General features: G+C 49.4%; 1 protein-coding gene across 2 annotated transcripts in view; it reads right to left on the bottom strand.

Moving 5' to 3' along the window:
* ITGA9 (integrin subunit alpha 9) overlaps nucleotides 1-24,660 on the bottom strand; it is a 351,949-nt gene extending 327,289 nt beyond the window's left edge. Inside the window, exons 1-3 of one of the 2 annotated variants that reach the window (XM_067753774.1) lie at nucleotides 24,210-24,660; nucleotides 7,733-7,860; nucleotides 5,421-5,527 (exon numbers count right to left, since the gene is read on the bottom strand). In XM_067753774.1, the coding sequence (XP_067609875.1) occupies nucleotides 5,421-5,527; nucleotides 7,733-7,860; nucleotides 24,210-24,394 (420 nt within the window). In that variant the 5' untranslated portion in view covers nucleotides 24,395-24,660. The remainder of the gene's footprint in view (nucleotides 1-5,420; nucleotides 5,528-7,732; nucleotides 7,861-24,209) is intronic. The other variant, XM_067753773.1, reaches the window with a different exon arrangement.
* Nucleotides 24,661-25,476: the final 816 nt, after the last annotated feature.

The raw sequence follows: 25,476 nt of genomic DNA, 5'->3' as shown, positions 1-25,476 counted from the left end.
TACAAATAGAACTACCATATGACCCAGCAATCCCACTACTGGGCATATACCCTGAGAAAACCATAATTCAAAAAGAGTGATGTACCAAAATGTTCATTGCAGCTCTATTTACAATAGCTCGGAGATGGAAACAACCTAAGTGTCCATCATCGGATGAATGGATAAAGAAGATGTGGCAGGGGCTTCCCTGGTGGCGCAGTGGTTGAGAGTCCGCCTGCCGATGCAGGGGACACGGGTTCGTGCCCCGGTCCGGGAAGATCCCACATGCCGCGGAGCAGCTGGGCCCGTGAGCCATGGCCACTGAGCCTGCACGTCCGGAGCCTGTGCTCCGCAACGGGAGGGGCCACAGCAGTGAGAGGCCCACGTACCGCAAAAAAAAAAAAAAAAAAGAAGATGTGGCACATATATACAATGGAATATTACTCAGCCATAAAAAGAAATGAAACTGAGCTATCTGTAATGAGGTGGATAGACCTGGAGTCTGTCATACAGAGTGAAGTAAGTCAGAAAGACAAAGACAAATACCGTATGCTAACACATATATATGGAATTTAAGAAAAAAAAATGTCATGAAGAACCTAGGGGTAAGACAGGAATAAAGACACAGACCTACTAGAGAATGGACTTGAGGATATGGGGAGGGGGAAGGGTAAGCTGTGACAAAGCGAGAGAGAGGCATGGACATATATACACTAACAAAGGTAAGGTAGATAGCTAGTGGGAAGCAGCCGCATAGCACAGGGAGATCAGCTTGGTGCTTTGTGACCGCCCGGAGGGGTGGGATAGGGAGGGTGGGAGGGAGGGAGATGCAAGAGGGCAGAGATATGGGAACATATGTATATGTATAACTGATTCACTTTGTTATAAAGCAGAAACTAATACACCATTGTAAAGCAATTATACTCCAATAAAAATGTAAAAAAAAAACATATTTGAATAACACATATCTTCCTGTTCTTAATTTTAAAATAAATACCTGCCTCCCAGAAAGCTTTGACAGGTAGAAATAAGACATTAAAGAAAAAGCAAATGGATATGAAGCCTCCAAAACATGAATATGGACTAGGTGGCCACTCCTTGTACCCTGTTGTCACCTGTCATTTCCTAGGGGCAACTTACAGCCTTTTCCTCAAGCTTCCATTAACTGCTTAGAATCAGCCACCAAGAAGAGATGGCAACTAATTTGGTTTCTAATTGTTTTAACATTGACGCTCAGCCCCTACATTATTCAAACACACTTTCAGACCCATTCCTTAGAGAGACCTTCTCCATGTGCTGAGAGTTAAAAGGGCAGAAGATTCTCTATACCCAAGTGATTTCCATTAAAAAGTCTCTATACCCAAGTGATTTCCATTAAAAAGGACATATACACAAAATAAGTCATGCACATAAGGTAACGACATAATGCTGAGTTCCTAATGACACAAAGGATGCCAAGCTTGTTCTAGACAGCACCGTCACTGATGACTTCATGGAGTCATGGAGGTGGCAGAGTCTAAACCAGGGAGGACAGAGGGGACTGGGGACAGACGTTTCCTGGCAAGATGGCACACGTGCAAAAAGCCACGAGAACAACTTAACAAAATAAAATCCAATTTAAAAATAAGCAAAGAGGGCTTCCCTGGTGGCGCAGTGGGTGAGAGTCCGCCTGCCAATGCAGGGAACACGGGTTCGTGCCCCGGTCTGGGAAGATCCCACATGCCACGGAGCAGCTAGGCCTGTGAGCCACGGCCACTCAGTCTGCTCTCCGCAACGGGAGCGGCCACAACAGTGAGAGGCCCGCATACCACAAAAAAATAAAAATAAAAAAATAAGCAAAGAACTTGAACAGACATTTCTCCAAAGAAGACATACAAATGGCCAACCAGCACATGAAAAGATGCTCAACATCACTAATCATTAGGGAAATACAAATCACAATGAGATACAATCTCATACCCATTAAGAGGGCCATCATAAAAAAAAAGTGTTGACAAGGACATGGAGAAACTGGAACCCTCCTCTTATGCATTGTTTGTGGGGATGTAAAATGGTACAGCTACTGTGGAAAACAATATAGAGGTTCCTCAAAAAATTAAAAATAGAATTACCATAGGATTTAGCAATCCCACTTCTGGGTTTATATACAAAAGAACTGAAAACAGGATCTTGAAGAGAGATTTGCACACCCATGTTCATAGCAGCATTATTGACAATAGCCAACATGTGGAAGCACGACTTCCCTGGCGGTCCAGTGGTTGGAACTCTGCCCTTCCACTGCAGGGGGCCCAGGTTCGATCCCTGGTCAGGGAACTAAGATCCTGCATGCTGAGCGGCATGGCCAAAAAAACAGACGTAGAAGCAACCCAAATATCCATCAATGGATGAATGGATAAAGAATATGTAGTACATACATACAGTGAAATATTATTGAGCCTTAAAAATTAAGGAAATCCTGTCCTATGCTACAATATGGATGAAACTTGAGAACACTATGCCAAGTGAAATCAGCCAGTCAACCCAAAAAAAAAACAAAAAAACAACAGGATACTACAGAGAATATTAACCACATTGACAAAACTTTAAAAATGTAACATCGGGGATTCCCTGGTGGCGCAGTGGTTAAGAATTCGCCTGCCAATGCAGGGGACACAGGTCCGAGCCCTGGTCCGGGAAGATCCCACATGCCGCGTAGCAACTAAGCCCGTGAGCCACAACTGCTGAGCCTGCGCTCTAGAGCCCGCGAGCCTCAATTACTGAGCCCACGTGCCACCACTACTGAGACCCATGCGCCTAGAGCCCGTGCTCCGCAACAAGAGAAGCCACTGTAAGGAGAAGCCTGCGCACTGCAACGAAGAGCAGCCCCCGCTCGCCACAACTAGAGAAAGCCCGCGTGCAGCAACGAAGACGCAACACAGCCAAAAGTAAATAAATAAATAAATTTATTAAAAATTAAAAAATAAATAATAAAAATGTAACACTAAGTGAAAAAACAGAATATATGCAACATTTTTAAGTAAAAAATTTTAACTCACACACACACAAAAAAAAAAATGCCTCATACAAATGGAATCATGCAGTATGTAAAGTTGCCAAACTCTCAAGAAAAGGAAGTTGGGGGGGAGGGGGAGAAGGCGACTTATTGTTCGATGAGTTTAGAGTTTGTTTTGCAAGATGAAAAAGTTCTAGAAGTCTGCTCTACAATGATGTATATATAGTTAACACTACTATACTATACATGTAACAATGGATACGATGGTAAATTTCATGTTGTTTTTGACCACAGTATTAAAAAGCCATGAGGAAAGCAGATGCTGCTGCATGCCCGTCCTTCCCCACCCCACCCCCCGGAGTGGCTTACTAAATAGATGATGCAGTAACTGTGTAAAAGATGAGAAAATTAGCTTTGCATGCAATGAATTAGAACAGGATAATCACAGCACCATTGGCACAAACCCTCCAGCTCTGCCTTCTTAGCTTCTTTGGCTCAACTGTCCCCGTGATCCTCATTGCTCTTCATGTCCACAGAGATGGCCCCCTCCTGATACTCATTTGGAAAAGTGCAGAACCCTCTGGAAATAAGCTCTCAGCCACGTGGAGGTCATCCTTCCATGGGGAGGGGACATGTTTCACGGGACTAACCACTGGATCTAGGTTCAAGGCTCTCAGGAACCCTACGTATTCTGCTGTCACCAGGCCACCACCTCCTTTGTTCTTAATATTGACCTCAGGGCCAGTCTGATTTATAGATGGATCAGCTTCTTCCCCTCCTTCCCATAGGATGGCAGACAAGCCTCATGGGGCCTGGTCACGCAGTCAGGCCACCGTGTCTGAGGAAAGGCAGAGGTTGGAGAGGGTCCAGGGCAGCAGGTGACAGTGATTAAAGGGCTGGAAACCAAGGCAAACTTTCGGATGGGGGCCTCCACAGGACTTATGCTGTCCAGTAGGGAGGCCCACTGACGCTGCAACAGCATCCAGCTGCTTCCTCCCTCCCCAAAGGGGTCCGACGGCAAGAGGCTTAGTTTGTGCTGATAAGGCAGGTGAAGTTCAGACCAACAATCTCGCACAGAGAAGTCTAACACAAAATAGACTCTTCAGGGAGGGGTCAGAAACATTTTGCCTAGATCCTTAAGGAAAACCTGTTTCCCCCAGGGATTAAATATATGTGAAACCCTCAGCTTTATAGCCTGTGGCCCAGAGGAAGCCCTCCATAAACAGCAGCTAGTTTTATTTTCCCGTCTTAATCTCATGCTTTTACAACAAAAATCTTTATACAGCTTCCAAGAAAAGGCCTATGAAGTCAGATACATGAGTACATGTACATGAAAACATCCATCCAGCTCCTCACTGAAATTGTGCATATTAAGAACTTTAGTGTTATACCTCAAGAGAAAACTGTAAAAGACAAAAATGGACAAAACAAGACCTCTGGGTCAGTGAGAGATTTTGTTGAGGCCAATAAAACGCTCTACAATGATGGAAATGTTTCCTCTGTGCCAGCCAACACAGCAGCCAGCAGACATCTGTGACTACTGAGCACTTGAAATGTGACTAGAGTGACTAAACTGAATTTTTTATCTAATTCTGATAAATTTAAATAATGACTGCTTTATTGGGCAGTCCCAGCATATCGCAAGTCTCAAGGGCAAAGACATCTTCTTCCTTGCATCTCCCTCAAAGCCCCTAATAGATCAGAATATATCATATGCACTTTGGGAAGGAAATAAATGACTATTTTAAAACAACGTATATGTATTGCATAAAATATTATACTGTGTAGGAATAAGTAGGAATGAAGTACTGATACGCACAATATGGATTAATCTCAAAAGTATTCTTTTGAGTGAAAAAAAGCCTTACACACAAGAACACACACTGTAGGATTCCATTTATATGAAGTTCTTGAAAAAGCAGAAGTAACCCACAGTAATACACATCATAACAGTGGTTGCCTTGAAGTGGGAGTAGTTGACTAGTAAGAAACATAAGAGGAAAAAAAAAAAAGAAAGAAACATAAGAGAACTTTCGGGGACAACAGAAATATTCCATATCTTGATGGGTGGATGGTCACACAAGTGTGTACAAATGTCAAAACCCAAACTTTAATCTTAAGATCTGTGCATTTTATGTAAGTTATACCTCAATTTAAAAAGATAGCCACAAGAAAATGCTTATGTAATGAATGAGATTTGCAAAGTACTTTTCACCTACATTTCATTTGCCATTTTTCAATATCAACATCTCAGCACCCTGGACAGACGTTATTAACATTTGACAGATGAAGAAAGTAAAAAGATTAATGATTTGTCCAAGTAGTAGTCCAGAAGAGGCAATCTCAAAGCCATGCCCTTATTGCCATGCCATTCAGCTTTCCTAAGGGGTCAAGGTCATTCATTTCCAGGGTGCCACCCTCTCCCCATGGCTCCCCCAGGATGCCTTACCAGCACGCGGCCATCAGCCTTGGGCTGCCGGGCCAGGCTCACCCCCATCCACTCATCATCTCTGTCTTCCCGGCAGGTCTTTCCACAGGGCATACCCCGATTCTTCCCTGGAGGAAAGAGAGAAAAACCAGGCTTGGACTGAGGAATGCTACTCTCCTGTCTGCTTTCCAAAGGGCGTAACAAACAACCCAAGTGTTTGTTACTGTTACCGAACGCAGGACCCTGTGCCCGATGCACAGTGAGGCAAACAATACGAAAGTCGGAATTGGGTACAGAGAAAGGTTTATTGCAGTGCCCTGCAAGGTGACAGGTGGCTCAAGGCTTAGAAAACTCCACACTCCCTGAAAGCTTACAGCAAAGCCCTTTTACAGGAAAGGCGAGGCAGGGGCGGGGTTAGTTTCTGGAAGCTTCTTGGTGTCAGATCCTTTGTTCCTGAGGTCCGGTCACGATGTTGCTGTAAACGTCCACCAAACAAATGTTAGTCTCTGTTATGACAAGAAGGGGCAAGGTCGCAAGGATCAACTTTTGCCCTCCTAGGTCCAGGCCTCGTTAAGAGGAGGGGTCCCTGCGCAGGCCGATCACCCTGCCCGGGAGCGCTGGTCCAGCACCCAGCCCGGGTCCTCCCGCCAGTGCCCAGCCCGGTTGAGGAGGAAGATCTCAGCTGCCGGCGCCCTCAGGGCCAGGTCCCCAGGGCCAGGTCCCCAGACCCCGCCCAGCCATCATCGCTGAGGGAGCCAGACGCCCAGGACCCAGCGGGCCCTCAGGCTCCTTAGGCCGCCCAACTCGGGGCCAGGTCCCGTCCCGCAGACTGCGACCCAGGGTGACCGCCGCCGCCATTAGGTCGCGGAGGTGGGCATGAGGGAGAGGTTCGCCGCTGTCTCAAGGCCAGGGCCCAGTGACAAGGGCTCTGGAGCCCTGCAGGACACAGCCCTCGGCCTGTCCCCGGGCCCCCAGCTCACCCGCCGGCGGAGGCCAAAAGGCCTGGAGGACCCGGGGGAGAAGGCCGTGACCCGTCTGTCTCCACACTCTTTGCCGCGATGACCGCTTCCCTGCTGACCCGGCAGAGCGCGACCTCTGACCTCTGCGCTCCGGCTCTCGCGGTAACAGCCGCGCGGCTGCCCCGCCCCTATTACATTACCAGCCCGTAAATAAGGAGCTGATAACAAGATGCAAGTTGACTCCACCACCACGTATGTTGTTTAATTCAGTCAATTTTTTTTCATAGCAAGACTTTCTCAAGGAAGGAAGCAGTACATTGATTTATATTACGAAGTAAGCTCCTTAATTTGTTATATACCAGTAACGGCCCACAAACCAGTCGTAGACACCATGGACACCTCCCCTATTTCTGCTATAGAAAATCGTGACAATTCTTCATTTAAAAAAAATAATAGTTAGAAGATCTTGAGGGGAAAGGACTTTGAAGAAAGTGAGGTCTTGAATTGATGAGTACAATTAAATATAGCTCTTACTTATTGAGAACCGACTATGTGCCAAGCACAGTTCTGTGTATTCATCTCTATTATCTCATCAATCCTCTCAAGGTAATCCTTATGAGATAGCTATCTTCCTTCTGATTTTACAGGTGAGGCAACTGAGGCCAAAGAGGCTCTGGGACATTCCCAGTAAGTCCCAGTGAGTAACTGGCAGAGCTGGGTTCTGAACCCAGGCAGATCTGACTCCAAAGATGATATATTTTCCACCAGACCAAGCGGGCTCTTATAAACATCCCTCAGTCATATCTTTTCCTACTTAAAACATAAAACCTAACATTGCTTTTAATGGCCTCCCACCTTGCACGTAGGATAGAATCCCAACACCTTACCCCAGCCTGTCGGGCCCTGTGTAGTCCAGCCCCAGCCCACCTCACCAACCTCCTCTGCTTCCACGCTCCCCTGCTCACCACTCCAGTGATGCTGTGCTTGCTCTAAATTTTAAAATGGCACAAACTTTCCTCCACTTGGAGGTTCTGCCTCCTGTACCTGCCCGGCTTACTGCTGTGCATCTTTCCGGTCATTGTAAAAGTCACTGCTCCAGACCCTCCAATCTAGATCAGATCAAATACTCACCTCCCCTCTGATCTTCTCACACTCAATTATTTGTTTAATATCTCTTTTGCCTACTAATTTATAAGGCCCAGGACAGCAGGATCTTTGGTGTATCCCAGTGTTTACGAAGTAACAGATACTCAATACGTGGTGGGTGGATGGGTGGAAGGAAGGAAGGAAAAATGGATGAATAATCAGGAAGAAAAAGAGGAAAGTGTGAGGGTGTGATACCCATTCCCATCTTGGCAGTGAAAATCCACTCACCTCGAGCCATGTCCAGTTCGGTGCATCTCCGGTCAGGGTTGGTGTGGACGCGGCACTTAAACACAGCCCCAGGGGACTTCACGGAAGTGCTGTACTTGGAATCCGCCTTTGGTGCACCCACAAGGACCCTGCACATCAAGAAGAAAGAGCATTCGGTCACAACCCGGTACTAAGAAAGGGCAGCCAATGGTTAAATCCTCACCCAACCATGGGTGTGTTGTCTGAATGCTCCCTGGGAGATCATACCCCAGCACTACACAGTGCTGGAGGGGGGTGGGGGCAGAGGGGAGGGACTCCTACAGTGAACCTGTTATGATTTTAACATGCCTGGAAAAAAATCTGAGTTTGGTTGGGAACACATACCACCAACAAACAGTTCCTATCCAGAATGTATAAAGAACTCCCACAGATCAATAACAAAAATACAGACAAACCAATAGAATAATAGACCAAAGACTTGAACAGATCCTTGATGAAGAAAGATAAATGGCCAATAAACATATGAAAAGGTGCTCAACTCTATTAGTTATCAGAGAAATCCAAATGAGATACTACTTCACACCACCTAGAAAGCTAAAACCAAAAAGACTGAAAACGCCAAGTGCTGACAGGATATGGAGCACCTGGGACCCTCACACCATGCTGTGGGGAGTGTAAACCATCACGACCACTTTGGAAAAGTGATTCAACAACTCCTAAGAAAGCTAAAACAGTGCCTACCTTCTGACCCAGCTATCTCATATCTAGGAACGTACCCAACAGAAACGCACATATGTCTACAGGAGACATGCACAAAATGTTCACAGCTGGGTGTGAAACGGCCCCAAACTAGAAGAAACCCAAAGATCCATCAGTGCTAGAATGCATAAATAAACTGTGGTGTAGAAATAGAATTCTATACAGCAATGAAAATCAATGAACAGTCAACTGCAATGTCATGGATGAAACTCACAAACACTGAGCAAAAGACATTGGGGACAGTAGTGTACTCACTGCCTGATTCCACTTATCTGATGTTCAGAAGTAGGTGAAATTTAACAGTTGTGTTAAAGGTTGGCTACCTCGGGAGATGGAAGAGGGTTGTAACCAGGAAGAAGGGCTCCTGGAGGGAGATGCTTAAAATGTTCTCTTTTTCAAACTGAGTGGTGTTTATACAAATTTGTGAAAATTTATTCAACTGTAGATATGTCAATGGGCACTCTTCTGGATGGGTTATACTTCAACCTTTTAAAAACTTTAGTGAATAAATAAAAAAGAAATTTAGAAATGCCTTTTGACCCATGTCCCCCTCTTGCCCCTCCCTGCCACACACATGTGTACATTTAGGGGTGACAGGAAAGAAGTAGCAGCAATGTGGAATTATAAACTGCGTCCTCTAGCCCAAAGCAAACCGGAGATAGAAGAGTTTGGCTACAACAGGGCACGAACGTGGTTGTGCACCTTTCATCTTGAACTGAAAAGCTGCCCTGGGGATGAGTCGTCCCCAGCAGGGCCCTTGCCCACTGGAGGAAAAGAGCAAGACACACCAAGATGACAGAGACACACACTTGGGTACAGAACATGGGGGAATGGCACACATTCCCCTCCAGATGTTACAAAAACAATTCTGACCTACAGTTTTGTGCATTGTTTCTGGAAAGCAGTCAACCGAAGAGCTGTAGCAAAGAATACTAACTACCCCCAGTCAGGAATGGTTGGTGCTGAGCTACAAGGACCTGTACAACGAAACTTTAAACAAAACCCATGCTGATGTTCAAAGAGTAGACAGTGCCAAGCCACTGCTCAACTGGAACGTGAGCTGCCCCGTATCTCAAGCAGCCTGGAAGGGAGAAGCAATTCCCTCCCAAGGCTATCGGGCATGTTATGAAATAGATCATTTCCCACTGGCCTTGGAATGGAAAGCATTCTCCGTCATGCATCTCTGGAAAAGGTGTCTAAAAGCACAGGTTAGAAGGACCTTAAACAGCCTCCCTAGGGCTGTAGAAAGCTGACAAAGGCTCCCCCCCGCAACTCTGTCCTAAAAGCCACCTTCATCTTGGGATCTCGAACGTTCACCCCAACCCTGGTCTCAGAATGACGCTGCTCCCCTCCAACGCTCCAGCTGAGCGAAGGGGTGGAGATCTCCAGATCCGAAAACAGAGGGCTGAGACCCTCAGACGGGCCTTCAGCAAAGGCTGGCAGACCCCACAGGGACACCACCCTAATCTGGCTCAGAGACATGGTGTCAGGTTCACAAGGAGGCACGTGGGTCCCCTGAGCCCAATCCTTCAACCCCCAGGCTAGGAAGGGTCTCCTTAGTGGAACCTTTCTTTCCAGGTCAGTCTCAGAGAGTCTGGATCTGATCCTATGAGGAATCAAATCATACCACACTGAGGGGTGAGAGGAGCCAGGCCCCCAGCAGTGAGGGCACCCCCAAGCTGCCTGCTGCCCCTCAGTAACAGCCCAGGATCTGCAACCCGCCAGTGCTCCCCGGGCAGCTCCCAGCCTCTGCCTCACCACGATGGGCCACAGCTGCAGGACCCCCAAGCAGAAGGGGGGCTGGAACCCATCACCTTTGGAAATCCTAGCAAGCACTTTCCCCACAGACCACACTGCTTCCATCAACCACATGAGGGCAGCTTAGCCGGCCTGCGACTGCTCTCACTCAAATACAGGACGACACACCAAATGAAACTCCAGTGAGAAGAAAGCCACATGAAGGGGTCAGTTTCCCCCGTCCACCCCGGCTTCTGGGGCTGAGCTCCAGAGCCACCGGGGCTCGGCCAAGGGTGGCTCTCTAATGCTGGCTGTGTTTACACAGGTGAGAGGCATCAGCAGCTTGCCATCTCTACACTGTAACACCCACCACCTCTCCACATGGCAGGCCATAGGAGCTGTGGAACATAAAATACCTCCTCCACTAGAAAACCCCCATGGGACAGACCTGGGTCCAGAAATTCCCACCAACTCCGAATTTATATCAGCACAGCGAATAAACGCCAATTGCAATCCATGCTATTAAAAAAAAATCACAAAAACTAAACAAGGTGGAGAATTCATCATGTACAAAGGAAGGGAAATGGCTGCAAGAAACAATGGCCTGTTTCTCTGTTATGTCCCCCACAGTGGCATTGGAACCCCAGACCTTCCACAGACTGCCACTGCTCCAGACTTCTCAACACAGATACTCAGGTATCCAAGCAGGAAGGACCCTGGAGAGCTTAAATCCCAGCACTGCTTTTCCCAGCCGAGAGCTGAGACAGAGAAGCAGAAACTTATTTCAGAATCGAAAGTTGGAGAAGGGACCTGCTGAATTATGTTTTCCTTCCAAGCCCAAGGTACTCAATGATCCTAACAACAAGGGCTGATCAAGCACTGATAACAACCATCTGGTTCAAAATCTTAATCAGCTGCTCAGAGGAGGTTTTTTTCCCCCAAATCTAACAAGAAATGAAGCAAGAGATAAGGGGGCATGTGTGCACTTGTGTGCATGACATTCACAGTGGTGGCTCGCTGGAGGACGAGCCCGTATCTCTGTGTTCACAGAACATTGTGGCTTCCTCCGCAGCCTGGTGCTGCTCTTTACCTAGGCCGCCGGCCCGATGAGCTTGCCTCTTCTGAAGTTAGTTCAGCTGGTTATTCGCCAGGCTGGTCCCAAGAGAGAGGGCAATGGCCCAGAGTTCAGGGCATGCCACTGAAAGATGCCATCTGCTTTCTTTCTCGTTCTCAGTTACAGAGAGACATCCCAGCCACTTCAAATGTCCTCCCCCCCCAAAATCTTTCCCGGCACTCTTGACAAGACAATAAGTTGTTTCTTTCCTTTGTACAGTTACCATCTAAAGGAGTGTCCCCACCAACAGGCTCCCAGGGATAAATCATCAGGCTGTTTCGGACCTTTGCTTGCTACTTCAAGTGTGGTCCTCAGGCCAGCAGCATGGAAAACACCTGGGAGCCTGATGGGACTGCAGAATCTCAGGCTCCATCCCCAGCCTGCTAAATCAGAACGTGCATTTTAACAAGCTCCCCAGGTGATTTATAATCTAGGAAATGTTACAGAACCACCTACGCTGATTACAAAGAATCACGTTCATCTGGGGCCCGTATGAACTGATGGCCCCGAGAAGCAAGGCTCTCCTCTCTCATCCGCAGTTAAAGATGCATACAAACTTCCCAGACATTTTAGCCTCCTCCTTAACTCAGAGCTTGGGTTCCTAATTACAAGGACAACCAGCCTGTAATGGGCCCTTGGAGTGTGCAGGTGCTGGGCTAGGCTCCCTCTGGGCACAACTGCATTTCATCTTCACAGCAAGCCTATGGGAGGCACTGATATTATCCCCACTTTACAGATGGAGAAGCAGGTGGCCACACAAGGTCATGGGACTTGCCTGAGCCCACAAAGCACGGTAAGACACCAAGTGCAGCACGCACCCCAGCAGTGGGGTGCAGGGCCCACGCCCCTACTCTGCCATCCCACGTCAGCCAGAAAGGAGGAAAAGGGAGCCGACAGGTATCGAGAACCCTCTCTGGTGCCAGCCACTCACACATGTGACCTTGTCTGAAAAAGGCATGCGATGCTCTGCAGGTGGCCCTGAGCTTAGAACTTAGATTGGAAGCTCTGTCCCCAAAGGACAGACAGGGGTTTGGAACTGAAAGATGGTCCTTCTCCTCCCCATCAGGCTGAATTTCGATCATCTTGCTTTCCTAGAACGTTCACATGGTTGGCGTGGTGCTACCCAGAGGTTAGCCTCTCTCTGTCTCTCTTTGTATTTTATTGAAGTATAGTTGATTGAAAATGTTGTACGGCAAAGTGACTCAGTTATACATATATATTCTTTTTCATTTTCTTTTCCATTATGGTTTGTCACAAGATATTGAATATAGTTCCCTGTGCTACATAACAGGACCTTGCTGTTTAGAAGAGAACATAGGCAAAACATTCTCTGATATAAAACATACCACTGTTTTCTTAGGTCACTCTCCCAAGGCAATAGAAATAAAAGCAAAAAATAAACAAATGGGACCTAATAAAACTTACAAGCTTTTGCACAGCAAAGGAAACCATAAACAGAACGATAAGACAACCTATAGACAGGGAGAAAATATTTGCAAATGATGCAGCCAAGGGCTTAATTTCCAAACTATATAAACAGCTCATACAACTCAACAACAAACAACCCAATCAAAAAATGGGAAAAGACCTAAATAGAGATATCTCCAAAGAAGACATACAGATGGCCAATAGACACATGAAGAGATGCTCAACATCACTAATTATTAGAGAAATGCCAATCAAAACTATAATGAGGTGCCGCCTCTCTTAATGAGCAGTTCACGAACCTATTTGGAAATGTGGGCCTATCCGTTCATCTGCCAGCCCCAGTTATGATCATGGGTTGTCTGATTTCCTGCTCAAGGCAATCCTGTCAGGCAGCTTCTAGTGTGCACTTTACTCAGAAACGGTGGGTCACATTGCTGATAAGTGGCTGGGATTTGAACCCAGGGTGTCCATGTCCGAGGGCATGTTCTTTCCAGTCCCCCCCGAACTCCCACTTTTATTTATTGATTTATGGCTGCATCAGGTCTTAGTTGCGGCGCACGGGCTTCTCTCTAGTTGAGGCGTGTGGGTTTTCCCTCTCTAGTTGTGGCGCGCAGGCTCCAGGGCACATGGGCTCTGTAGTTGTGGCACGCAGGTTCCAGAGCGCGTGGGCTCTGTCGTTTGCGGCACGCGGGCTCTAGTTGAGGTGTGTGAGCTCAGTAGTTGTGGCTCACGGGCTTAGTTGCCCCACGGCATGTGGGATCTTAGCTCCCTGACCAGGGATTGAACCTGTGTCCCCTGTATTGGAAGGCAGATTCTTTACCACTGGACCACCAGGGAAGTCCTTCCCTCCTATTGTGGCAGTTTAAATGCACTCCATATTTCCAACAGAGCCACTTCCTTGGTTGACCTGTGTGTGGGGAAGCAGGTTACCAAGGCTCCAGTCCAGCCTCCCATCCTACTCTGAACCCATCCCTCACCTCCTGAGAGCAAACCACCAGTCAATTCCCCTGGGAACAGGTGGCAGAAAAGAGCTGAACCACAGCTACTTCCCTGGGGGACGCTCGGAACTGACATCATCCCAAGGGCTCCCTCCCTTCCTACAAATACCACAGAAGTGATTCTGCAGGGCGAAATTACAGCAAAATCGAGGACAGCAACTGGGGATTAAAAACCTTAAACCCATTAGGTTTGCTTTCAGGCATTTGATCCCCAAACGAAAACTTCCCTGGGGACCCACGTTTTAGTTACAGGAGTGGAATTCAATCACTGCGTGTCCACCACACCTCAGGGAAACCCCAGGTATCACTCCACATCCCTTACTGCGCAAAACACAGCCAAGACTTGAGCAGTGGGAAAGCCAGTGCCAGGAAAGCCACCTTACCATGCCAAATCCTTCACTCCCCAGAGAAGGAAATAGGTAGAATTCCACGACCAACCAGGAAAGAACAGAGTCACGGGGAGGGTCCCACCCCGGAGAGAAATTAGCCCCCCTGGCTACCCTGGATGGGAGTAAAGGGTCCTCAGAGGCTGCTGCCCCATCCAGAGGCTCAGGTCCTGGTAGATGTACCCGGAGAAGGAAACATGGCAAAGAGCCGAGGTTTTCCTTCCCCACCTGAGAGCATCAAGTAAACATTAAAATTCAAGAGGCAGAGCAAGCTGCAGAGCTCTGGAGACCTGAGTCCTGAAATCTGCCTGTTGGTTTCTCGTGAAAGTTTTCTTCTCCAAGAAAAATAGGTCAATACTTTCACATTTACTTTTTTTGGGGGGGGTAAAATTCTCACCAGCACCTTGCAAGTGTGGACCTACCTCCCAGACTTACCTGGAGCCTGGGATGAGGGCCAGAGCTCCCCAGAAAAGAAGTGACCTCCCGCCTGCTCGCTGAGAAAAGGAAGAGGCATGCAAAATGCTAGGATTTACCTCACACCTGTCAGAATGGCCATCATCAAAAAGACCACAGATAACAAATGTTGGCGAGGCTGTAGAGAAAAGGGAACCCTCCTACACTGTTGGTGGGAATATATTAGATAAACTGGTGCAGCCACTATGGGGAACAGTAGGGAGGTTCCTTAAAGAACTAAAAATAGAACTACCATATTACCCAGCAATTCCATTCCTAGAAAAAAAGAAAAGACTAATTCAAAAAGATACATGCATCCCAATGTTCAAAGCGGTATTGTTTACAATTGCCAAGATATGGAAGCAAACTAAGTGTCCATCAACAGATGAATGGATAAAGAAGATGTGGTATATATACAATGTAACATTACTCGGCCATAAAAAAGAACACAGGGACTTCCCTGGTGGCGCAGTGGATAAGAACCCGCCTGCCAATGCAGGGGACACGGGTTCAATCCCCGGTCCGGGAAGGTTCCCACATGCCACAGAGCAACTAAGCCCATGTGCCACAACTACTGAGCCTGCGCTCTAAAGCTAGAGCCCGTGCTCTGCAACAAGAGAAGCCACTGCAACGAGAAGCCCGTGCACCGCAACGAAGAATAGCCTCTGCTCGCCACAACTAGAGAAAGTCCGTGCACAGCAACAAAGACCCAACATACTCAAAAATAAATAAAATTAAATCTTATAAAAAAAAAAGAACACAAATGGCAAAATTTCAATGGATGGACCTGAATGGTGTTATTCTTAGTGAAATAAGTCAGACAGAGAAGGATAAATACAGTATGTTATCACTGATATGTGGAATCTAAAAATGCAACAAACTAGTGAATATAACAAAAAAGAAGCAGACTCACAGATATAGAGAACAAACTAGTGGTTAACAGGAGGGGAGAGGGAAGAGGGGACAGGGCAGGACAGAGGAAGGGAATTAAGAGATACAAACTATTACGTATAAAATAAATAAGCTACAAGCATGTATTGTACAGCACAGGGAATATAGTCAGTATTTTATAATAAATTTAAAAGGAATATAATCTATAAAAATTTTGAACTATTATGTTGTACACCTGAAACATATAATATTGTAAGTCAATTATCCTTCAATTTTAAAAAAGATTTTAAAAACTCTAGGGTTTACAATCCCACAGGTCTCCAATTAAAGCAGCCATCTCAGATCCTTTTGGAAGTAGACATACAAATGAATACACAAAAATGCAGATTTGTGTAGAGCATGACCAAAATTTTAGAGACCACACATAACAGTGTCTTATGCAAGACTCTGTCATTCATTTCTGTATTGAGTGCTGACACTCAAATTTTGATAAATAAATGGATCAACAAATGTACTGAAAGCAAACTTTTAGCATCTAAAGGCAGGATGAAGACCATTAGCTTCAAATGTCAGATCAAAGTAGCAATAGAAATAGCTATTCATATTTATACAGGGTTTACTCTGTTCTGCATGTTACATTCCAGACTTTGCAGACATCATCTCATTTAATCTCCCCACAACGTGATGAGGGACAAATTCTCATTATTCCTCTTTTATAGAGGAGGGAATGAGGCTCAAACAGCTGAAGTAACTTGCCAAGAACACAACGCTCCTAAATGGGGGCGAAGTCAGGCACCCCCCCCCCCCGTTATGGCACAGACCACGGATTTGGTTGTTGCTGGGGAACCAGGGGCCACAATGAAGGCAGAGCCAGGTAGAACCCCACTCCTCTGCGTCTGGAACATCCACTCCAGGACCCAGCCTGATGGAGAAGAGGTGCCAGGACCCTGTGCAGTGCTGCGGTGTCCCACACACACGGCCGACTTTGCTCTGGCATCTGTGCACGTTGCAGCATTTTAACACTAAACAGTCCAGAATGGGTGGGAGAGATCACCTGGGCTTCAACACACCAAGGGATGAGCTGAGATGGAGGAAATTCGTTCCATACTTTTGTATGCTCAGATTTGCTCTCATATTGTTGGCCGACTGTACAGAAATTCTGACTCTGTGTGGGTTTCTTTAACAAACCCAGGGGTAAATCCTAAACACGGGCCTCCATGGCTTCCTTTCCCATCTACTCTCCAAACAGAGCTTCTTAAATAAGCCGTGGGAGCCCGGAGGACTCAATGGAGCAGGTGGAGGGATGGTAACAAAAGCAGCCCAGGGAGGTTAGGATGCACACACGGAATAGAACACTCCATCTTTCCTAGGACACTTCTGTCTTATAGAGACTTAGCATGACAGCAGGACCTACAAACGTCCCTGGCGGAATCACTGGTCCCTGTTTACTGAGTGATCAAGCATCTCTGGAAAGCAGAACCCCAGGATCTCTGCACAGGTATCCAGCGGGTCCTGAATAAGCATATGCAAAGGGTGTCACAGGGAAGCAACCACGACCGTGATTCCATAACTTTTCCAAGAACGTAAGACAGAATCTCATGACACAGATGCTTGGGTGCCTTGAAGCTCCAAACTCAGACTCTTGACTTCTTGAGAGGCAAAGGCGCAGGCCCCAGCTCGACCACTGTGTCACCGTGTGACTTGGGCAAACACCGTCTCTGTGCCTTAGTTTTCCCCTTCATGAATGGGGCTACAATGATAGCCAGCTGAAGCAATTGCAGAGAACATTAAGTGAGTTAATACGGGCTTAGCGCCCTGTAAGTGTATTCCTGCTGCGGCCGCTGCTGCTGCAAATTTAAACTCACAAGTCCTTTTTGTTCTCCCAAAAAAGCAGACACTGGGGACCAAGTGAGCCTGTGGTTTCAAAGACTGGATTTTTCCGAATCTTGGATTCACTTTCACTTCCTAAGTGATGCTCAAACACTTTGCTTTGGTTGGTCGCCAAATCCACGTGGCTTGAGGCTTTGCAGTTCACAAGGTACCAGGGTTGAGGTCGGGCAGCTCCCTCCAGCCAAGTGCTCATCAGCGACTCAATGGCTCAGGGTAAGGTGGGAGCTCTCTTCCTCCTCCGTCCCTCACCTGAGACTTCCCAAAGGTCAGGAAGAGGCACCCTGGGAGTCTGCCTCGGAGCCAATTCTAACAGCCCAGAATCCCAGCGCCCCCAATACTGATACAGCGGGATAAGCAGAGGCACAGATGATCCCAGCCACACCGCAGGCCGAAGAACACACCTCACATCTCCGAACACAGCCTTTCACACACGATGGGCTCCGTGGCCGCGGTGGAGGTAGGTGTGTACCACCTGAAGCCTTTTGGCTGCAAGAGGACAGTCAGCTGACAGCCTCCAGCTGCAGCCCCCTCCAGGCAATCAAGCTGAGGCCATGCGTCTCCCAGGCAACCCCAGGGACTGATTATAATCTTGGGGTGGGCGTGCCCGTGTTGAGATGGCGAGACTTGAATCAGATCCCAACCACAGTCCAAGGCTCTCCCTGCCCAATCCTGTCTCCTCCCCGACCCCCAGTGATTTCACCGGCCTTACCGCCCACCCCCATAATTCTCTTGCACAGGCCCCCAGTGTGCATGCATCACCAAGGCTGGGATGGACCTTGGACAAGGTGTGTAACTCTGTAAGCCTTTGTTCTCTACCTGGCAAACTGAAAACCACTCACTAGGTTGTCCCAAAGATCCCACTGGGGACTATTACGCTTGTGAAAGCACTGGACCTCTTGGAGATGCCCAGCAAATCCTATCTGATGGGACTGTTCATTTTGTTTTGAACATTTATTTACTTATTGGGCTGCACCAGGTCTTGGCTGCAACGTGCAGGATCTTAGTTCCAGACTCTTTAGTTGCGGCATGCGGGATCTAGTTCCCTGACCAGGGATCGAACCCATGTCTCCCTGCATGGGGAGCACAGAGTCTTAATTACTGGACTACCAGGGAAGTCCCCATTTTGATTTCTTAAAGTTATATGCTACTTCCTTGAAAACAAATGATTTCTGAGAACACCACGGCTGCTTTTAACAAATGTGAATATGGCATTTTCCCCAGACAAATCACAATGGGAGTTATCAGAAGGAGACCATTTCCTGACCAGCAGCAGGTCACCGGGGACTCAGAGCTGGCCAGGGCCCGGCCCTTCACACTTTCACACTATGGGCTGCTAGAAACTGGCTGAGAAGAGTCTGTCTTCTTGCCCTGGAAGGTTCTCTCCTGAGGGACACAGCTGCCTCTCCCCTGGCCAGCGTTCAGCACTAGCTCAGGAAACAGCACCCTCGCCAGCCTCCTGAGATCTTCAGGGAAACGTCCTGGAAACCCCAAGGGATGCTTTCCGGGTCCCCTTAGAACTCGGGCCTCATACATGTGTCATCCCTTCTTGAGTGCTCTGAGAAAGCAGGCTCTGCAGGGCCAGTAAGAACCAAGGACGAGGTTTGAAAAAGCTACTTCCAGAAAATCCATATGGGGAAGTGAAGCTACAGCCCCACCTGAGAGCCTGACATGGGACAGAACGCGACAGAGAGGTCACCACAGAGGTTAGGAGAAGGCCCGGCTACCACCATCATTTCTGGGTGTCTCCTCGCAAAGCCGGGTGGGGCTGGGGGTGAGGAGCGGGGCCCATGATCCCAGGGTCCCCCTTCTGAAGGTTTTACTTTCACAGGACTCTCCTCTGCCCATCACAAGTCCCTAGGGCTGCCCCAGGACCAGCCTCTCCCCTATGGGAGCCCACATCTCATCTCTGCCTGACACACAAGACGAGAAGCCCACAACCTTCTCACCCATCAGGCTATGGGTGCATTTTTCATTCTTGAATACCCAGCCCTTAGCACAGAGTAGGCACTCCAATGTCTGATGGATGAAAAGAGGCTGCCTAGTCTTAATTTTTAGTTAAGCTCCCTCATTTCAGTTTTCATACTCAAATACAAGGGTCGACTTTTCTTACACTGCCTTTTGATCTTTGTCTAGCCTTTTATTTTTTTTTGCCGTAGGGGTGGGGGGTGCCAGCACCACATGGCTTGTGGCGTCTTGGTCCCCTGACCAGGGATCGAACTCAGGCCCATGGCAGTGAAAGCGCCGAGGCCTAACCACTGGACGACCAGGGAAGTCCCTGTGTAGCTAGCCCTTTAAGACACAAGTCATTGCTCCAAACCAGTACCAGCACTTTCTGCGACGGTGAAAATGTTCTGTGTGCTATCCAGTACAGTAGCCACGAGGCACGCGTGGCCACTGAGCACTTGAAATGTGGCTAGTATGACTGTACGACTGAATTCTTCATTTTATTTGGTTGTAATTAATTTTAATTTAGACAGCAATATATCTGGCTCACGGCAACTGCACTGGCAGTGCCAGACCATCTAGCTTGTTCTTTTAATTCTCAACCATCATGCAAATTGAGGATGCTATGGTCCCCTCAGCTCTGAATCACCTCCTGTTCCTCACTGAGCGATGCTCTAACAACCTTAACAAAGCAAAACGCCGGCGCCTCTTCCATTTCCGAGCACTTGCTCTGGGCCCGAGCACAGCCGTCTTGATGCATCCCCGGAGATGAGGCAGGAAGCACGTCTCCAGAAAGGAAGCCAATGCACCCAACCTCCTAGGACTCCGGGGCGTCTGGGGCCAAGAGGAAGGAGGGAAGGGAGGGTGTGAAAGAAACCCGCTCTGGGGCTCTACGCCAGCCAGCAGGGCTGCATTTATTTATCTCACAGGGTGTTACAGTTGTCTGCCCTGCAGCTGAGGGACCAGTCCGTGTCTAAAGGAAGGGGACAGAAATCTGCTTTGTCCGTGTTCCCTGGCACCTCCTGCTATTGTTCAAAGGGAGCAAGAAGACCCAGGTGGTGGGAAGTCTAGGGGAGGACGCTAGCTCAGGGCAGGGAGATGCCCTCGGGGTGTCACTGGGAAAAAAGAAACCGAGTCACTTGCATGTTTGCATCCAAACTGATACAAATGACATATATCACACTGCCTGCCATATTCTGGTCCACCTGGCCATGGGGACAACGCTCACTGCCCAGAGCATGACACACAGCAGAGGCCACTCAAGCCAAACCCTTGGAGAGAGGCTGGGTCCAGGACTCTGTTCCCAATGCAACATGACTGCGTATGCAGGACGCAGTCCCCAGGGCTCGGAAAGCGAGGCCACCCCATCCCTTACACAGAGAGATAGGACCTCTGATCAGTGAGAATTATTACTTAAAAGAGAACTGCTAGGAATGCTCAGTTAGGGGATTAGAGAAGAAGCACTAGTCCTACTGACGGAGCATACGCAGGAGCTTTGTGATGTGCACCTGGGGTCCCCTCAACCTGGGGACCCTTCAGTTCCAGCCCCTGCAGACTGTCGTGCCTGGGCTCTCTCCCTGCCCCTCCCCCTGCACACTCTCCTCCCTCCCTTACCCTACACACAACAAATCCTTCCACCTGTACAGAGGTGTTTAATTAGCACGAAGCAAAACTACTGAACCACGAAGACTGAATGAAGAAGCTTAAGAGTAACTTCTGCTCAGAAAGAAAGACAGCAGATACAAGGCTTAGTGAACGCTGCTTCCTTTTCCTTTCAGAGTTTTAACACATTGTCCTCTTGGTGTCTGTCACTTACCTCCCACACCCAGTTTGACTCTCTGTGATCGTTATTTTAAGTACCCCTCATGTAGGTGGCTATGCTCTTCCATTGGACTGGAGCAGCCCTTTGGTATATTACTCCAAAGTTAAATACAGTTCCCTAAAGTGCACACTTCAGCTTCACTGGCACTCTGGAAACGCAGAGAAAAAGCTTTAAAACCTCCCTCCCTCTCTGACCCAGCAATTCTAAGCCCAGGAACTTATTCAAAGGAAATAATTAAGGATGTCCGCAAGGCTTTTGTTAGAAGGATGTTTACCCGGCTGATGTTTATAATTGTGAATAATTGGAAACAACCTGCATGTCCCTCAAGCAAAGCTAAAAGATCCAGGGCCCAAGGACTGCCTGGTAGGAAGAGACCAACAATCAGTCACTAAGTCAAGCAACCAACCCCAGAGTTAAGGTAGAGACCTAGGGTAGACCCAGATTCCACAGGGCCTGAATCCTACAAATATAGGGCGACTACCTTTAAGAAAATTAATACAAAATTACAAATACAGAATTAGGCACAGGGCCTTGGTAGGGAGCGGCCTGTGCAAGTGAGAGGCCTTTGGTGGAAGTTTCATTAGCCTCATAGTAAGCCTAGCCTCTAAAGATATAGAGAAAAGAAAGAAGTTGAAAATAGGAGATTCTGAAAGTCTCTTGCTTCAAAGACCACTGGCATACCAAGACTGGGCAGCATAATCAGCAGAGAATAACCGTCAAGGTCTAAGACCAAGAATACTGGGGGGAAGGGAGAGGAGAGAGAAAAGAATAGGGAGGCAGACGCTAGGAAGAAATAACAAGAGGACAGAAGACAAGGAGATAAGCAAAAACTAAGACAGAGTTAAGGCAGTGGGGGGCAGGGAATAAGAAAAGTTGCTTTAAATAGATTGCAGTAGAGATTAGTTGGTACTTGAAAAACTATAGGGACAAGCGCTCCAATAAAAAGAGCAGCCCACTCAGTATCAGAAGCAAGAGAGAGCGATTTTGAGACCGGAAGCCTGGCTGTGGATGGACCCCTGAAATACTTGAAATATTGAAATATACTTGAAATATTCATACCACACAGCCTTTCCTCATCACCTTTTTAAAACAAAGCAGGCTGGACTCTTTTTCCAAGTCAGATCTGCTCTTGACTCCCCCCACTTCCGAAATGGGGCAGCTTTTACCCGTGGCCCAAAGAGCTCAGAGACCCATGAGGCTGCGGAGCTGCAGACCCCATGTGGTGCTCCAGCTCCCCTGCCTGCCCCTCCTCAGCAGCACCCTTCTATTTTTTTTTAATTAATTAATTTTTTTATTTTTATTTTTGGCTGCGTTGGGTCTTTCTCTGGTTGGGGATACTCTTCGCTGCAGTGTGCAGGCTTCTCATTGCAGTGGCTTCTCTTGTTGTGGAGCACGGACTCTAGGCGCACGGGCTTCAGTAGTTGTGGCACGTGGGCTCAGTAGTCGTGGCACGCAAGCTCTAGAGCGCAGGTTCAGTAGTTGTGGTGCACGGGCTTAGTTGCTCCACGGCATGTGGGATCTTCCCGGGCCGGGGCTCGAACCCGTGTCCCCTGCATTGGCAGGCGGATTCTTAACCACTGCACCACCAGGGAAGCCCCAGCCCTTCTATCTTTAACAGCCCTCCCAACATGCTTTGTGCCAAGGTCACACGGTTTGGGAGCCCGGGCTAGGATCCTGGGATGTGTTCTCCAATTGCTCCTGCCCAGGCTACCTTCTCTACCAAAGTCCACAGTGGACGCTGAGTACAGAGGACACAGAAAAGGTGTCAGCCTGCTTTGCTTTAAAAGGGGGATTTGGCAAGTGCAAGAAAAGACAGCTGGTCTTAAACTCAGCAACTGGGGTAAATGGTAGGGAGAGAGATAGGGAACTGGACAGGAGCTACACAAAAACCTTAAAAACTTGTTTTCTTGGAGGCAGCTCTCCTAAACAGCATGATTGTTAAAGGGCTGGCTGGTCACGGAGTCCCCACTTTTCCAGGAACGCCAGAGGACTCGAATCTACAAACCCTCCCTTTTCTATCAGCCTCTGTCAAGTTCCGAGCAGAACTGCATGCTGAGCGCACACACAAGGCTGACCTCGCCCTCCCAGCCTGCAGCCCCCAAGGATGTCCACACTGGTGACCACACAATAAAACCAGCCCCAGACCAGCTGTCATCTGGGGCCCCACTGGGGAACTACCCACACCCTAACTCTTTGAGGAGGGGTTGACCCCTCCTGTGGCTGTTTCATTCCCTCTTGTCCATAGGAAAGGGCCAAGGGGAGACCAACCTCCCCTGGTGCTTCTCCCCTGGGGTTGAGCACTCCGTGCCCCTTCACAGGTGGTGCCTCATGGGGAGAGCTCCCACCTCTTGGGACTCTTAAGGGGACATTCAGGGGGCAACTGGACTCCTTGACCTCTACCGGTCTCCAGGGTAGCTGCCCCAGAAATCACCCACCGGTCCCACCGGACTTGTCACTGGGGTCCAGGACCATCCCCCTTCCCTGCCTCCGGACCCTCTCGGCTCGCTTCCGCAGAGGGCCTGGTGAGCGAGAAGGGGGACCACACAGTCGGCATCCCCGCCCCCCGAACCCACGCACACCCAGCACACTCCCCTCGCATCTCGGGGTTACTCTGCTTCCTGCGCAGAGCCGGCGGGAGAGGCTTAAAGCCGGGGCGAGGCGGGTGGGGTGTCACCAAGAGTTCCCCGAACTGAGGAGTCTGTCTCCGCAGCCCGGGGCCTTCGGGATTCTGGCCGGGCTGCCTGGGGCCCACGGGGGCAGAAGAACCAAGTTACTTTGCGACCTAGAGAGTTAAGCCGAGTCTGGCTGGGAGGCCGAGCGACGGGCAACCCCGGCGGGGAGGCGCCCGGCCCCCTCCGACTCGGGCGCCCACCGGGCAGTACGCTGGACCGGGAACCGGCGTCCTTCCTCCTCCCCGCCTTTCCTCGGCGGCCGAGCTACGCACAACCGAGACATTTAAATCGCCCCCTCGGGACGGCGGCGTGGAGAGGCCGGAAAGGCGGCGGCAGCGACGGCCTGGCGGCTACAGCGGGACGAGCCGGGCCGGGGTCAGGGTCCGGGCCGGGAGGGCACTCACCAGCGCGTGTTGTCGTGGAAGTGCTCCAGCACCGCGTAGCCGAAAAAGGACCCGGCGGGACCCTGGAAGCGCACGGGGCGCTGCGGGTCCAGATTGTAGGCGCCCGCGGGGCTCCCCGCGGCCACCAGTGCCAGGAGCAGCGCTTGGAGCCCCCCGGCGCCCCTCCGCGCCGCCGGGCCGCCCATTACCAGCCGGCCGCCGCCCTCCCCTGTGCCCCGAGAGCAGGGCGCCGAACGTGCCGGCGGCGGGGCTGCTGGGTCCGCCAACGGCCGGGAGGTTCCTGGGGCCGGAGTTCTGCGCTCGGACGCGGGCGCGACGCGGTGCCGGGCCGGGGGCGGTGCGCCGAGCTGCCGCCGCAGGCGAGTACAGGGGCGGCCAGGAGCTGGCGGCGTCCTCCGTCCGGCCGAGAAGTGTGCGCGCTCGGAACAAGCGGGTCCCCGGCCGGTCGGCACTGGACTGCAGAGAGGCGCGCCCGCGGGGTGGGCGGCCTGGGCGGCAGGCGGCGGGACGGCGCAGTAGCGCCCTCTGCGGGCCACGAGTCCCCCTCCGCCTCCCGCGGCCGCGGAGGAGTCTGGAGACCTGCCCGGGCGCCCCACGTCCCCTTCCAGATAGCGCCCTGGGCGCTCGGTCCCTAGGCGACCCTAATTCTCCCCGCGGCTGTGCGCTCTATTGTACTCGGTCTTTATTTGCGTCTCTGGTTCCCTCTCAGCCTTACACTCACACCAAGAACCAAAGGAAGCCGGGTGAAGTTTATCTACTCTAGCCCTGCCCATCTGCTGCCCCTTCACCCAACTGTGAGATAACCTGTAGCAGGCAAGCCCTCCATAAACGCCGGCCGTTGTAAATAACAAGGATAGCCACGAGGGAGCAAGCAGAGGACCCCTCCACATGATACTCACCAGGGCTCCTAACCACTTATCCCTAAGTGTGGTCTCCGCACCGGCAGCATCAGCATCACCTGAGAACTTACTGACTACAATAGAATGCCAATAGAAAGGCCAATCAGCAGATCCCACTCCAGACCTGCTGATTCAGAACCTTGGGTTGGGGTCCAGCCTTGTGTGCATGTGTGTGTGTTTAACTGGATAAAATACACATAACATACAATTCACCATCTTAACCATCTTAAAGTGTACAGTTTGGTGGCATTAAGTACATTCACATTATTGTGCAGCCACCACCAGCCACCTCTAGAACTTTAATCTTGCAGAACTGTAACTCTATATCCATTAAACAGTAACTCCTCTTTTCTCCCCTCCCTCTAGCC

This window comes from Pseudorca crassidens, chromosome 10 (genome assembly GCF_039906515.1).
Source record: "Pseudorca crassidens isolate mPseCra1 chromosome 10, mPseCra1.hap1, whole genome shotgun sequence".
Taxonomy (NCBI): Eukaryota; Metazoa; Chordata; class Mammalia; order Artiodactyla; family Delphinidae; genus Pseudorca; species Pseudorca crassidens.
The sequence above is the reverse complement of the archived record's forward strand: the minus strand, read 5'-3'. Positions and strand labels throughout refer to the sequence as shown.